The sequence below is a fragment of the Chiloscyllium plagiosum genome, chromosome 15 (genome assembly GCF_004010195.1).
Source record: "Chiloscyllium plagiosum isolate BGI_BamShark_2017 chromosome 15, ASM401019v2, whole genome shotgun sequence".
Taxonomy (NCBI): Eukaryota; Metazoa; Chordata; class Chondrichthyes; order Orectolobiformes; family Hemiscylliidae; genus Chiloscyllium; species Chiloscyllium plagiosum.
The window spans coordinates 60362952-60380016 of NC_057724.1; the positions used below are offsets into that span (position 1 = coordinate 60362952).

General features: G+C 39.5%; 1 protein-coding gene across 3 annotated transcripts in view; it reads right to left on the minus strand.

The window, feature by feature from the left end:
* Positions 1–3459: 3459 nt before the first annotated feature.
* Positions 3460–17065, minus strand: part of LOC122557370 (sestrin-1-like) — a 60587-nt gene continuing 46981 nt past the window's right edge. For 2 of the 3 annotated variants that reach the window (XM_043705009.1, XM_043705012.1), the window contains 7 exons: positions 15944–16126; positions 14922–15155; positions 12725–12869; positions 10613–10731; positions 8584–8774; positions 7024–7168; positions 3460–5398 (listed from right to left, as the gene is read on the minus strand). In XM_043705009.1, the coding sequence (XP_043560944.1) occupies positions 5309–5398; positions 7024–7168; positions 8584–8774; positions 10613–10731; positions 12725–12869; positions 14922–15155; positions 15944–16126 (1107 nt within the window). In that variant the 3' untranslated portion in view covers positions 3460–5308. The remainder of the gene's footprint in view (positions 5399–7023; positions 7169–8583; positions 8775–10612; positions 10732–12724; positions 12870–14921; positions 15156–15943; positions 16127–17065) is intronic. The other variant, XM_043705011.1, reaches the window with a different exon arrangement.

Consider the following 17065-nt stretch of genomic DNA (forward strand, 5'->3'; position numbering starts at 1 on the left):
GGGGAATCAACCATGCAAATTGGACTGAAGAGCTTAAAGGAACATCTACCTTAGAGAAATCATATAGAATTGTTCAAAAACAATTGGCAGGTCAGATGATTGGTCAGAATATAAAGAATAACAGAATGACTAAAAGGTCCATCAGAATAAATAAATTACTGTACGAGAGCAGCCCAGCTAGAACTGTTAAAATCAGATAGCAAGAGTTTCTATAGGTATTTAAATAGGAAAAGAGGTGAGGTGAATGTAGATTCTCTAGAGGGTAATAACTGGAGTTAATATTTGATAATAGAGAAATGGCAGATGCAATGAATAAATGCTAGAGGATACAAAACAAATCCCAGTATTAACTATAAATCAGGAGGTTGAAGGAAGAGAGAAATTTCATGAAATTGTAATCACTGGAAAAGCATTACTGAACAAACTGTTGAGCCAAGTCTCTGGGTCCTGATGAGCTTCATCCAAGGGTTTTAAATGAGGTGGTTAATGAAGTAGAGGAAGTGAGAGAGTTTGAAATGTATGTTCACAGATCCCTGAAGATGGCAAGGCAGTTGCTAAAAGATGAAGCCTATGGGATGCTTTCCTTTATTTGACTACAAAAGGAGGGTACAATACTGGAAAAATGAAAGGTACCACTTAGGGCACAGTTGGAGCATTGTATACAGTTGGTTGCTACGTTTACTGGAAGGATATAATTACTGTTAAGAAAGTACAGAGGAGACTTACAACAATTTTGGTGGAATGTGAGAGTTGCAGTTATGAGGCAAGATTAGATAGCCAAAGGAGGTTTTCTTTAGAAGGTAGAGGAGTAACTAAATTGAGGTGTACAAACTAATGAAGGGCTTGGATAGAGTAGTCCCCTCGTGGAGAGGTCAATTTCTGGGGGCACAGATTTACGATGATTGGTAAAAGGATTAGAGGGGACACAAGGAAAATGTTTTTGTTCCCAGTGTAATGCATGTCCAGAATACACCTTGACTTTGTCGGTGGAAACCTTCAATGCATTTAAATACTTCGGGATAGACAAGGCAGATGCAGGTAAGTGATTTCTCCTGGCTGGGGATTGCAGAAACAAGATACGTATTTCAAAATAACAGGAAGCCACTTAGAACTTTGATGTGGAGCAATTCTTTTACTTAGAGGATTGTGAACTTTTGGAATTCTCTATCCCATATAGCTATGGAAGGTCAGTCATTGAATATAGTTAGAGACACTGCAAGATCTTGTAACACCAGTAACAAAAGGGAACGGGGTGAGTGAGGGAAAAGGTACTCGAGAATGATCAGTGATGGTTGTATTGAATGACAGCAAAGTCAATGGGTTGAATGGCCTACAATCCTATCCCAGCACAGGTACAGGAGTTGGCTATTCAGTCCATTGTGCCTGCTCTACCATTCAATATGGGGCATGGCTGACTGAACACTAATGCTTTTGACCCTTATCTCAATACCCTTTGTGCCATTGATAACCAAACATTTATCAACTTCTGTTTGAAATGTACTCAAAGACTGAGCTTCTGGAGTAGAAAATTCTAAGGCTCAACACGGAGTAAAGATAATTCTCCTCGCTTTGGTCCTAATTAGCATCATCCTTATTTTAAAATTGTGCCCCCGATTGTAGTCTCCTTAATGCATCTTACCTGCACTAACCCCGTCTATTCTTTTAAGGGTAGGTTTCAATGAGATCACCTCTCATTTTTCAAAACTCTAGACATGCCCAGTTTTACCCAATCTCTCTTCATAGGACAGTCTTGCCATCAGAGGAACTAGTCTGATGAACTTCTGTTGCACTTCCTTGATGTCAATAATATCTTTCCTGAGATAGGGAAACCAAAACTGCCACAGTACTCCGGGATTAGTTTAAGCAAGCTCATATACAATGGAAGCAAGGTTTCACTACTCCTGAACTTAAATCCTCTTGCATGGAAGGCTAACGTTCTATAACCTTCCTAATAGCTTGCTGGACCTTATGTTAGCCTTTAGTGACTTATTGACAAGGACAATTAAGACTCTTTTGTACATCTACACTTTCCAACTACACTTTTCTGAAATACTCTGAAAATCTGTTCTTCTTACCAGATGGATAACATCTATTATATCCCATCTACTATATTTTGCTCAATTCCTACGTTTGTCCAAATCCACCTGAAAATGCTTTATTTTCCCCATACCACCTTTCTGCTGAGCTTTTGTGTTACTGCAAATTTGGAAATTTTACATTTGGAGCTCATATCCAAATCATTGATATATATTGTGAACAGTTGAGGCCCAATTATTAATCCTAGTGGTAAGCCACTAGCTACATGTTTTAATTTTATTGATTCTTGTGGGAGACCCTACAAGACCCTGTCAAGAATCAGAATATACCGTATCCATCAAATTTCTCTATCAATTTTGCTAGTAATCTCAAGTTTGTCAAAGATGATTTTCCCTTCACAAAACCATGCTGATTCTACCCTGTCAGAATATTTTTTTAAAAAATCCAACTGTTCATTTATCCCATCCTTGATAAATTCCAGCATTTTCCCCCACTACTGATATTAAGCTGACCGGTCTGTTTTCTCTCTTGCTCCTTCCTTAAATAGTGGGGTGGCATTTGTAAGTTTCCAAAATGCAGGAATCATTCCAGGATCAATGGTATTTTGGAATATGATTATCATTGCATCCATTATCTCTATATTCAGCTCCTTCAACACTGTGGGATGTAGATGATTAAATTCTGGGGACTTATCAACTTTCAGCCCCAATAATTTCTCCAGGATAACCTGCTTACATATACAGTACTAATTTCCTTCAAATCCTCATTCTTCCTAGTCACTTGGATCTGTAAATCTAGATTTCTTGCACCTTCCTCAATGAAAGCAGACACATTTAGCATCGCTCCTATTTCTCTATTCGCCATGACTAGTTTTAATGGATCCACATTCATTTTAGTTAAATGTTTCTTTTGGAAACTTCCTATGCCTGTAGGAACTTATACAGTCCATATTTGCTAGATTGCATTAAAGTTCAATTTTTCCTTTCCTGCGCTGTATTCTATAAACTTCCCACTTTTCTTTTTACTATTTTTGACCATTTTCTAAACTTTTGCTTTTAATCCTATCCAATCACCTTCATCAATTTCAGTTGACTGACTTTGGAAAAAAAAATGTTTGTACCTTGAAGAAATATATAGATATTGCAAGTGATGTGGCAGGTCTTTAAAGATGTCCCTTGCCGACATACACTCATACTATATTTTCCCAAACCCAATTCAGCCAACTTGTGCCTCATGCTTTCATAATTTACCATTTTCAAATGTAACATGCTGCACCAGATTGAACCACCTCACTTTAAAACAGAAGTATAAAATTCTGAGATCTCTGAAAGCATCTTTCACTTAGGGTAGAATATCTGTGTTCAGAGGTTGTTGCTGGAGAGTGTATAGGAGTTAGAAAATTAATGTATGAACTCAGAAATCTGAAAAGCTTGAGAGAATTGCATAACTGACAGCCCTTCTCCTCACAGCTTAAAAAAGTTTCTTTTTATTTTGGTGCAAATAAAATGCTACTGCAGAGCTTTGAAACTCTCAGGTTACATCAAAGACAATGACAGCAGCGACAGATATGTTGCAATTGCTCAGAGCTTTTCTTTATTCTTGGATTCCTAAGTAAATCCTTTAAAAAGAACAGAAAAGCACATGAGGCTTGTGAGATTGATGACTGGATGCCACTCCATTTTGGAACGAGAGTCAATCGCTAAACCATAGTTCCCACGTAAACATATTGCACAATTAGAACACACCATGTAAAAGAATTCTAATCACGATGAAGGTGATGATCTAGATCGTGATTATAACAGGACTGTCTTGTTCCATACATCATCCGCCACAGGACCATTTGTTCCAAAATGGTGTCCATTTACAATATATTCCTCTTTTTTTTTTAAACACAGTCACATTTATACTGCTAAAAAGGAAGAAAGAAAGTGTTATTTTAGTATTTTTAAACTGGTTATACCTAATGATAGACCAGCATCAACAATTTTTTTTCTTTTTTTTTTAAATTGGGGAGGGGTGTGTTTGGTTGCATGATAACAAGCAGAGAAACCAGATTTCATCTGGAGCCTAACATCAAATTGTAGTTTGACACAGCGACTACTCCCACAAGATGCTGGCATATCCCATGTTTCTCCATCTGACAGTAAATGGAAAATAATGGTTTTCCTGCTGTCGCTTGTAGTGGCAAGGACCACATTACATGCAGAGTGAGCACCAGCTACAGTTGGAATTGTACAAGCCAATTACAAATGATATACTTTGTTTTCTCATTTTGTTCTCCTTCCTGCAAATGTAACACTGTTACTGGATAACATGTTAAAAATAATTAAATAAAATACAGTTCAACAGTGATCCAACTCCAGTTAAGTTAGGGTGACCAATCCAACAGCTTCCATGCTTGCCAAGTTTGAGACCTGTCTGAGACCCATAAGAGGTGCATTTTCGTCCCCAACCATTGGCCAACATATTCAGGATCCTGTCACTGAATGTTCAGTAGGATTAGGTAAGTCAACCATGCTTAGTTGGCACACTGCATTACTGCAGTGTATCCTTCTGTAACCACTCACTAGGATAGGGAAGAAAATTCACATGATTCATTTGTGCCTTTTTTGGGCAAGCTCAAGAAATGTTGAGTCTTTTTGGCTCACTGTCCTTCCTCTCCTTGCCTATTCAGTCACCCAAGACTTACGAAATTCACAGCTCATTGGCACAGTTAATCTCCCCCCTCCCCACCCACACACACACACGCACACAAGGCTTTGGATAAGTCATAAAACCAAAAGTAATATGGCAAGGATTTGGAAACGCCATTCCAATATGAAACAGACTCAACACGTGTCAAACATAGTATCTGTTATTACTATTCATAGCAAAAATAAGTCTTTCTTTTCCAAAAAAAAGGGGGCGCATCTGTCCCAACATCAAGGCTTGAAAATATTCTGTACGTTGATGGTAGTTACGCAAACCACTGATGTGATAGCCTTTTGACTTCTGAAAACTTGTCGAGAGGTTGAAAATCCTCAAGTGAATACTTGGTGTTGAGGCATGAAACACTTTTGTGAAATTACATCATTCTCTGTACACACAGTCACAATGCTCGATTGTGTCACTGTCAATAATTGCACATTAACTGCCGCAGACACTACGGCATGGTACCAGCTGCCCTACGATGCCTCCATCCAAGAAGACGTTCAAGTCTTTAAGCTTATGTTCAGTCTTTACTTTTAAAAAAAGTCCTCTGCAGGTGAGGAGATCCTTCTTTATGATCTTCTTAAGAGATCATATAGTGGGTTATTGCATGCAGTGCATAGAGAAGCTCTGCCTGCATCCGAGCTTCCAGGATCAACAGATTCACACGAACCTAGAAAGAGAGAGAGAGAGAGAGACAAACAAGTCTAAGTAGCAATGCAATAGCTTCTCACTTGAGGCAAAGAGAGTCTCAAGTCAAAAACAGTTGGTCACTGAATTGAAAAGTACAACCACACTTGGATTTTACTTTCAATTTGCAGCATACAAGACGATGGAAAAGCACAGCAGGGTAGTCAGCAGCTTAAAAAAAAACACTACAAAAAGTATAAACTGCTCAGTAGAACTGGTGGGGTTCTGTTGACTTTCTCCCAATCCCAACTCCAATCATAAACCTTTCTTCCCTTCCTGGTGTTGAGTATGGTTTGCTGTTGTAACTATTGTATAGTTATTGGACTAGAAAACATTGATAAAATGATATCGTAAAAACACCCTCTGCAATCAGCCAGCAGATTCAGTGGATTAAGAGCTATGCTATGACTTGTGAATCTCTAGAACTTGATTTACCTGAACAACATCTCACCCTTAGCTATCCCATCATCTTTCAGAACTTGCTGGATTTGTACATTAGTAAAATCATTGCATGTTGCATCCAACAATTAATGAGTAATGCTTGTCCAAGACTGTAAAAAGCAGGCAGTAGTCATCCAGAGGGATTGGTACTGATCCATGTGATTCATAACTTGCATTCAATTTACTATTACAAATTTCTGATAAAAGCATGAATATGAAAAGACTGATCAGGTTGCAGCTCTTCGGCCGAGCAAAGAGAAAGCTAAGGTGAAATTTGATAGAGGTTTTTTTTTTATTATGAAAGGGTTTGATAGGGTAGACATTGAGAAAATATTTCAACTTGTGGGTGAAATCAAAACTCAAGTCTGAAAGTATAAGACGCAAGGAATTCATTTGAAACTTTATTCCCCAAACAGTTTGCTATTACAACGAGTAGATGTTGCAGATAGAGTGGATGCATTTTAGGGGAGAATATGGATAAGTACATAGGAATAAAATATGCTGAGATAAAAAGAAGTTAAAGGAATCTCATTTGAAGCATAAATGTTGGCAGAAACCAGCTGAGCCTAATGGCCTGTATCCTAACTGTAAGTTTCATGTGACGTAAATCTTTCTATGTTTTACAGGCACATATGTGAATAGAAATGGTTATAGTTGAATAGTGGGTGTGATTTTAACTCCCAGCACAATTTTCTGAAAACTTGAATTAAAGGGAAAATCTGGAAATAGAAGGCTAGCATCCATAAAAACCAAAATAGTCTAGCAAGCCTTGCAGTTATATAAACTCCATAACCAAGGTTCAAAACAAAAACGTCCAGCACCACCTTCTGAGGGCAACCATGAATGGGCATTAAAAGTGACCTTACCAGCAAAACCCATATCCTGAGGATGAACTGGAAAATATATACATCTCCCCACACCAGCAGAATAGTGTCCAATCATAGTCCATGTGAGTACATATATTATATCTTCAGTCACATATAAAGAGCGTAATGATCTGAAGCTGAAATGTGCTGCACTAATATTGAAATCTGAATGAATGCAGTGATATGTGTAGCTATGGGATTTAACAATTAATTACTAAATTACTAATTAATTAGAGGTTCCATTCTTTTTGTTATCCTGTTGAGTATGTGTTACACACTGCTTTTCTGCATTCATACTTACCTTTTCTGAATATTTAAACTGCCTCCAGTATCTCTCAAACATCTGAGGCTTTGTTTTTTCTGGGTAGCAAGTCACAGTCTTTAAGTAAACCTTCAGGTTCCTCTCCAAGAAAAGATTCACCTCACTGTAATCATAATCATCGTACCTATTAGTTGGAAGAGAAAACCTTTTCAGTGATTACAGTCAATAATCTCCAATGCATCTGAATTTCTGGATTTATACTGACTCACAGTTGTTTTTCTGCTGCACTATAATGTTTTATTAGTTTTGTTAGATTTGATAGAAATATTTAAATTCATATGGGGCCTGGGTAGAGCAGGTAAGGAAGAACTGCGCTCCTATTCATGAAAGAAAAAGATGGTACAGATTTATGGTAATTGGCAAAAGAAGGAATGGCGGACAAGGAAAAAGGTTTCATGTAATGAACAGTTAGAATCTGAAGTGTTCTGCCTGAAAATGTGTAATGGGTACAGGTTTAATCAAGGCGCTCTAAGGAATTTGATTATTCTGTAAAGGGAAAAATATGCAGGATACTGGGGAGAAGGCAAGACAATGAGAATGCCAGTACAAATACAGAAGGCCAAATGACCTCCTTCTGTGCTGTAACCATTATAGTGCTCTCAACTCCTTTGCAGGAGTTTATCAATGGAGTTTAAACAGTGACAGCATAGACAAGGTCCATAGTGGACTAGGGATAAATTCCCACCCTGGGTGTGGTACTAAGCCTAGGCCTGAAAGTTTTGAGTTTGGTCCTTTCTCTATTTTGAAGGGTGGTCTCAAATCTGTAGAACTATGATACACAGATGGCAAAGTGGGTAATCAAACATGATTCTTGACTTTGCTAAGAATTGAGTGACTATCACTATGCAACTGTAATAATCATGTGGATGCTGAAAATTACTTGCAAAGAATGGCTGGTGGGAAAGGGGCTAACACTTGTGAAATGTATTCCACTGTGGATCAGTATTTTGAAAAGAGAAAATATTTCAGCTAATTACACTGTTTTGTGAATTATGATCACAAAAAGAGAATGAATCATAGAATCCCTACAGTGTAAAAAAAAGACCATTCAGCATTCAAGTCTGCACAAAATCTCCAAGGAGCAAATCTACCCAGATCCAACCACTACACTAACCCTGCATTTAGTATGGCTAATCAATTTTAATCTGAACATCCCTGGACAGTACAGGGTAATTATAGCACGGTCAATGCATTAAACCTGCACATCATTGGACTATGGGAGGAAACCTATACAGACACAGAGTAAACTCCACACAGACAATCACCCAAGGCTGGAAGCAAACCTGGGTCCCTGGCGCTGTGAGGCAACAGTGCTAAGCACTGAGCCACCATGCCACCCCCTAACCACTAGGCCATTGTGCCACCTGTGATCAAAGAAATCTACTGTGATTTTAAAGTCAATATTAAGAAAATGTTCTGGCTTATTTTTCAAATGCACCAAAAGGAATTCATTCTTTAGTTTCACTGAGAGATTTTAAACTTTCCTGATAAACGTACACCTTTTTATTGAAAAGTGTTGTACAAATGAGTCAGAGTTACCTAATACCAAACATGCAATGGATGTAGTTCCAAATGCCCCTTTTGAGTGCTGAGAAGTCGCAGCCCCGCTGTTTGGCCATGTTGCCGTTCTTCAGGCTGTACACAGTGCGGAACTTTTCGTCCAGAAGGTGACCAATGTCTGAATACAGCCGGTTCACAAGTGAGAAGCCATGGTCTTCCCAGGAATAGTCCTATACAGGGAACAGGAAATACAGCTAGTCTTTTTAACAGTTCATTGAGCCTAGCTGACAAAAAGGGGGGCTAAGGAGAGGGACAAAGGGAGTGAGATTGGTTACTTTTCATCACCGAGCTTTTAAACAGGCTTTCTCATTGCATGAAATGCCCTCAGTATAATATCTCCATGATAAACTCAAGTCATGAGCATTCAGTGCTACACCATGGCTGTTATGCGTCAACACCTAGCTGAGTCTTATTTTGAGATATCCTTCCCTCATTGTCAATGTCAGCTCTACACCAACGTCGGAATTTGTTTTCTTTCATAAGCAACTAAAGTCATAGCTAGAACACTGGTTCCTTCTTTAATTATGCAACACATTATCATCAAACCAGGTCATTGACATTGACAATTTTAGCAAATCTGAATCCTATGCTTGAAATAGATGGCTTTAGTTAAAGTTAGTCACATAAAAGTTCACTACACAAGAGGTCAGGGTGTTAGGTGAGATATACTGGGGCGGATCAAGGATTGGCTCTCAAGCAGGAAGCAGAGGATCAAGATAAATGGATCTCCCTCATGCTGAAAAAAATCGAACACATGGACTGATGGAAGGATCAGTGCTGAGACTTTAATTACTTTAACTAGGATTGGCCAACTAAGTAGATAATGCCATTGAAATAAAGATGGGAAAGCGAGCAGGATGCAAAGTCTGAATTTCTACAGTGCATCTTGTAGATAGTATACACAGCTACTGTTAAGCATCCGTGGTGGAGGGAATGGATGCCTGTGGATGTGGTGCCAATCAAGCAGACTGCTTTGTCCTGTATGGTGTTAAACTTCTTGAGAGTTATTGGAGTTGCACACATCCAGGCAAGTGGACAGTCTTCCAACTCACTCCTGACTTGTGCTTTTCTCCGTATGGACATTTTGGGGATTCAGTTATCTGTCACAGTATTCCTAACCTCTGAACTGCTCTTGTTGCCACTGTGTTTATATGGTGAGGCCAGTTTAGATTCTGGCCAATGGCAAGCCAGAGGATGTTGATAGTGGGGGATTCAGTGATGCTAAAACCACTGAATTTCATGGTGAGGTGGTTAGATTTTCTCTTATTGGAGATGGTCATCGCTTGGCATTTGTGCACACAGATGTTACTCGCCACCTGTAACATCGCCACCAAGCCTGGGTATTGTCCAGCTCCCACTGCACTCAATATCTGAGGAGTCGCAAATGGTGCTGAACGTTGTGCAATCATATGGAGGGAAGGTTGTTGGTGAAGCAGCTGAAGATGATTGGTCCCAGGACATGACCCTGAGGAACTCCTGCAGAGATATCCCGGAGCTAAGATGATTGAACTCCAACAACCATCTTCCTAAATACCAGGTATGACTCCAACTGGTGACAAGGTCAGGGTTAAGGTTGCCTCCTCCTGCTGCCATGATCTTCGTTTTAGTTTTGACCATCAGATCTAGTAACCAAATTATTATGTTAATCAGTCCCTGAGACTATCCCATTCTACCAGCTCATGTTGATCATTGGGGAAGAATAACAAGTGAAGAACAAAATATAAGCAAGCACAGAAATGAACTGAGCTAACTTCAGTGTCAGATCTCTCTAACATCTCTCCCTCTCAACTTTGTAATTCAGACATAATTGCAATTCTGCAGCAGAGGTTGACTAAGGCAGCCTCAATGTTAAGGCTGGACAGGAGAATTTCTCCTCCTACCACCTTAATTTTAAGAATGCCTCTATCTCCCCATGGTGCAGGTTGCTTTAATTTCAGGTTTCCCACATGGGTACCCACATCCGAACATACACACATCCTTTTGCCACATTCTACTGAAGAGATTGTACCTGAGCCCGGAAAACAGGTAGCTGCTCTCCACTTCTTCTGGCGAACTCAGGGTAACCAAACTCAGGGTCTTCTACATAACAAGACAAGTCAGGCATTGTGACAGGTTTATCCTCCAGAGCTGTGTAATCAAAGGTTAAAATGTCAGAGAGAGGAGATTAAAACTCATCATAAAGGAACAACTGCTCCCTTTCGTTACACTTTGGTTTTCCACTAATTCTGGAAATGAGTAACAGTGTCACTTGTTCCAAGGCTTTTGCCATCCCTACTCTTCTATTGAATGCTTATGTGACATTGCTGGGCTGCTCCATCACATTTCTCCCATGGATTTCCCCCTTCCGTTATGATTTAGAGATGCCAGTGTTGGACTGGGATGTACAAAAGTTAAAAATCACACAACACCAGGTTATAATCCAACAGGTTTAATTGGAAGCACTAGCTTTCGGAGCATCGCTTCTTCATCAGGTGGTTGTGGAGGACACAATTGTAAGACACAGAATTTATAGCAAGGGTTTACAGTCTGATGTAACTGAAATTATACATTGAAAAATACCTTGATTGTCTGTTGAGTCTTTCATCTATTCGAATACCATGATAGTTTCACTTCTTTCATGTGTAAATCACAAAACCTTTTTTCAACAGTTGCATTCTCAGGTTAACTGTAACAATTGGTGATAGCTAGACAATATGTTGAAGGTGTTAGCCCCCTGTGTTCTCTGTCTCTGCCATGATGTTTAGATTGATTCTAATCTAAAAAGTGAGGTAACTGAGTTTTATATGAATTCACGTAGTTTGAGCGAGGTACAATGTAACTCGGGAAGTACAAATTCACCCCACAAACGTATATGTATATGTGTCCATGTGGGTCGCATGTGTCTGGGGTGGGGGGGGGGGTTGTGTGTGTCTGTGAGAGGAGTGTATATGTGTGTGCGTGTGAATGTAGAGTGGTCTAAGTCTCTGAGAGGATGCATGTGTGATTGTGTGTGCCTGTAAGGGTGTGTGTGAGTGTCTGTGTTTATGTATGTCCGTGTTTATGTGTGTGTCCACAGGAGTGCCTGCGTGTATCCACAGGAGTGCCTGCGTGTATGTGTAGGACCTTGGATTCATGGCACACTTAGGTGACCACCATTGCACTATACACACACACACACACACACACACACCCTCTGAGACTTAGACCACTTTACAGTCACGCACACACATATCTCTCGCACACTCACAACTCCCCAACACACACACACACATACATATATGTTTGTGGGGTGAATTTGTACTTGCAGAGTTACATTGTACTTTGCTCAAAAACTGCATGCATTCATGTAAAACTCAGTTACCTCACTTTTTAGATTAGAATCAATCTAAACATCATGGCAGAGACAGAGAACACAGGGGGCTAACACCAATTGTTACAGTTAACCTGAGAATGCAACTTTTAAAAAAAGGTTTTGTGATTTACACATGAAAGAAGTGAAACTATCATGGTATTCGAACAGACAATCAAGGTATTTTTCAATGTATAATTTCAGTTACATCAGACTGTAAACCTTTGCTATAAATTCTGTGCCTTACAATTTTGTCCTCCACAACCACCTGATGAAGGAGCAGTGCTCCAAAGCTAGTGTGTTTCCAACCTGGTGTTGTGTGATTTTTAACCCTTCTGTTATAACAGCTTCAGAGGGGTTGAGGTATGAAGTCCATTCACAGAGAGTGCTTGTAGATACCACCATTTTGTGATCCTGTACTCTGGCTTTTCAAGTCATTTTTGCATTCCACACCAATTATTCCACATCATGTAAGGAATGCACATGTCAAAAAGGAAAGCCTCATCCTTATGGAGACAACTTTTGGCAAGTACACATACTTTGAGGTAGGAAACTATTGTCTGAATGAAATATAAACCAGAGTGAATTAAATAATTAATTTGAAATTTTGTACTGTATACACAAACACATAAGTTGAGAAGGAGAATCTTTCATGGTCATCTCAGCCGGTGATGGGAAATGAACCCACTTATCGGTATCACGCTGCTTTGCGAACCAACCGACCAACCAACTGAGCTAAACTGATCCTTTAATTATACAACTAAAAAGCCAGTTGAAGGAAATCCTGCTTACCTCTGGTTGGTGGACTTGTGTCTTTTTCTGTCTCTACTCCCATCCATATTTCATCCCGCAGCATCTCTTCTTCATTCTCTTTCTCAGCTTGAAATTTCTGAATCCTGTCTGCCAAATATTCGGAATCACTGGAATAATCCACTGACTGAAGAAATAAAAAAAAAAGTGGCTTAGCACTGGATAGAAGGTCATCGCTCTGAAATGTTAATTCCATTTCGTTCTCCACAGATGCTACCAGATCGGCTGAGTATCTTGGGTTTTTATTAGTCTTGGTCTTTCATTGGCCCTCCCCCAAGAATATCCCACTTGATTCACACCTATCTGAATAAGTTCTCCTTATGCAGTGAGATTAAGACACTCAGAATCCAACTCTCCCTTAACAACTTGACAAAAGAGAAACCAAAATTTTCAAATCCCTCTCAACTCATATGGTACTGAGCTACAAAACCCCACTAGACATGCAGCAAGTCCAGCTACCAAAGCCAGGAAACAAAATCTTTTATTTTCCTACTTCCCAATTCCCACAAACTAACCAATATTTACATTTCTCCCTTGAACTGAATCATTCATTTCTGTAGATTCAATCCAAAGCACTAATCTGGGTTTAATCTTCCAAGTGTGGAGAATAAATGAGTTTATATACATAATGAATGGGGCAGGATGCTTGCGGCACCATCATAGTGTCTCTACCTTTGAACCAGGAGATTTCAGCAATTTTCCAATCCTTCGGGACTTCTCCAGAATCTAAGGATTCTTGCAAGATTATTACCAGTCTGTTGCATCTCATCAGGTCTAGGGGACTTAATAGCTCTTAACCCCATTTATTGCCCCAGTACTTTTTCTCTTGTGATAGTAATGGTCCTTAATTCCTCACCTTTTTTTGTGGCCCCTTGATTACTTAGTATTTTTGGATCGCTATTAGTGTCTTTTATCATGAGGACTGATGCAAAGTATTTCTTGAACTCCACTGCCATTTCCAGATTCCCCATTATGATTTCCCTACCCTTGTTCTCCAAGGGACCTATTTCACTTTGGCTTTTCTCTTCCTTTTTATATATTTAAAGAAGCTCTTACTGACTGTCTTGGTATTACTTACAAGTTTATCCTCAGAATTTATTTACTCTCTCTGTATTAGTTTTTTTTCGTCAACTGTTGTTGGTTTTAAAACTTGCCCAGTCATCTGGCTTGCCACCAATCTTTGTTGCATTGTATGTTTTTCTTTCAGCAGGACACTAGTTTTAACTTCCTGGCTGGTTTATCCCCTTCTTTCTTTCTCTGTGGAAAATATCTATTCTGAGCCGTGAACTATTTACTTAATCATCTGTGGTTGCTCCTCAACTGTCTTCACTGCTAACCCCTTTCTCGATCCATTCTAATTAGCTCCGCTGTCATTCCATTGTAATTACCCTAATTTAAGTTTCTCAGTTGTCTTTGACCCAAGTTTGTCTCTGTAACAAAGTAGAATTTAACATTCAATTTGAAAATCACCATTTTCTCTTTTACTCTGAGATAATTTATTAAACCTGCCTCTAAACATTGCCAAATCCAAAAGATTTGATCCCTGGTTGGCCTGGGAAACTATCTTGAATACATTATGAATTATTTCTCATGGCTTCCTCTGCCAATTTGACTTTCCCCCTCCACATGAAGATTAAAGTCACTCAACATTAATGTAACAGCCCTTTTTACATGGACTGTTGATCATTTGGATGTGATACCATTAGAAATTTACTCCAGCAAAAGTCAGTATCCAGAGAACAACAACATAATTGTTCTGTTTAGGATTATTGCTGCTTTCCATCCAGATATGCATACACCAATGAACGTAACTCAGTTTTTCAAAATGGTTCGAGCATGCACTGACAATTAGCTACTGCACTAGCAGTGAATGAAGGTGGCCCCATCCACTTAAGCCAGAAGGAGCTCAATGGCTTTGTAAAATATTATGCATACAACCACTCCCTGCACAAAGCTCATGGTTTAATCAAAGTCCACTTTTTAAAAAAAAAAAGTGCTTCTGAAATGGTCCTCTCCTATAAAGGGATATAACTGCAATTCACTATTGTCTCAGAGTATCTTCTTGTATGAAGTTAACCAGGGCTCTCTGTAACAGTATGGTAGTTCACTATGCAACCTAACACTACCATTCTACCGGCCCGCCAAACACACATTTCCTCACCAGCAAGACACTGCTTACCCTTCGCCTGCGATGCGCCAGTGATGGGTCCGGGATGTTACCATTTCCATTCGTTGTGTCTCCTTGGTTGTTAATTGATGAAGGCCTTAAGACATGGCCACCCTCATGTCCTCCCTCAGCACTTATTCCACAGCCAAATACAAAACTCGCCAGCGAGTGGTAATGAGCCAGCAGCACAACGCCATGCACCAGCTCTGCCAGTGACCAGCAATGCTCTCCAGTTTTCAGCAAATTCTAGGTGGATAGAAAATGTAAAGTTTTAAAAAGAAGTTGGTGAATAATAATATTTTGATTTGATTGCTTCCCTTGCTTTATGTATTTCATTGCATACTTCTTCTGTTCCTTCGTGCCTTTGGAGGGATCCACTCCCAGCCCTATGCTAACATCATTCTGAACCGACCCAAAAAGGCTGGGTAAGAGACATTTCGGCATAGATTTTTGATCAGATCTGCTTTGGACCGAAACGTTTGGTTGGTCCTCCCTACATGAGGGGGGTTTTGACAGAGTGAGAAAGAAGAAACAGTTTTCACGAGTATGAGATTCAGCAACCAGAGGACACAATCTCAAATAATAACTGGGAAAAACAAAAATCAGGGAAATGAGGTGTTTTGTTTCTTATAGAGTTGTACGTTTGGTATTGAATGCACTGCTTGAAAGCAGGGTAGATGCAGATTCAATCATAACTTTTAAAAGGAAACTAAACTTGAAAATAACAACAAACGAGCAAGGTATCGGAAAAGAGCGGTGTTGTGGGTCTGATTGGACAGCTCTTTCAAAGAGCTAGCACAGACTCAATGGGCTGAACAGTCTCTTTTCTGCATTGAATGACTCAGTGAAAACAAAACACAACAGAACTGAAATAATCAAAGTAAAAACCGATCAAAATGTCTTTGCTGTTTTAAGTTTACCACTTTATTCGTGTCAAAATTAGCATGTCACTGGGGAAATCCAAACATTTAGGATGTGGTTGAACGGTAATTCAGCCAGATGGTATGTAGGGTTCACAGAAGGATGTACCTCACCTCAATGTGTTGCTTGGTGATGAGCCAGGGCCTGTGTGCCAGGATCTTGTTGATCTCATTGAGGTTCCTCAGTCTCTGAGGGATACAGTCAAGCCCCTGCAACCACTGTGGGTCACCACCCACCTGCAAAAACTGATTAATGTGAACTTCCACCAAGTAAGAGGACTGGTGTCGAGCTGCCGCCTAGAATGGTGTGCGTGTGAGAGAGAGAGAGAGAGAGAGAAAGGTTTAACAAAAAAAAAAATTCAAAATTAGACTCTGAAGTCAAACTGAACAACATTCCTCTTTGGGTTATTGGACTACATTAGGCGCTACTAAGGCAAAAGAAGTGCAATGAATAGGAGCAGGAATAGGCCATTTAGCCCCTCTAGTCTGCTTGATTGTTCAATGGCATTGTAGTTGACCTTTTGATCAAAAGATATTTGAACTTCATTTGGTTCCCCAACCACTTGTGTGAACTATCTGAAGGTTGCTGGCATCACCAAATGGAACTCCAGCAAGAGTAACTGAACTCAGGATAGGATGAGATTAAATCTTGAGGAAATCCGATTCTCAAACTGACCATGTCACTGAAGAATGAAAGAACAAAGTTGTAACAGATACTATACTCAACAACTTCTTTACACGGCATGGATGGGTTGGACCGAAGGGTCTGTTTCCATGCTGTACATGTCTACGACTCTACGCAATGGAACAGACAGCATTTAGTTTGAGATAATGTAACTCCTGGAATTTAGTCAAGTTTTCTGTCTTTAAAGCAAAGACAAAATTAATTTAAAAATGAATGACGAGAGGCATTCAAACCAAGCCTTTTAAATAATTAGTATTTTTTTTTGTATTCAATCTATGAGCATTTTGTAAAAATGGAGAATGCAGGAGCTGGATTAATATCCATGGAGATTTTTGTTGAGGCCGACTGAAGTGAGGCTAACTTCACAAAGGAGTTGATGGTGGTGTAAGTGTAGTCATCAGCAGAGATTACTTGTCATTTCAGTTATCAACACAAAGCTGGCTGGGTTAAGCAACTGAAGTGAACATAAAAAGGGAGCTGGCACAAAAAAATGGGGGAAGACATCCCCCATTTTTAGTGGTGTTCAATCCTCCCTCATGATCATTATCATG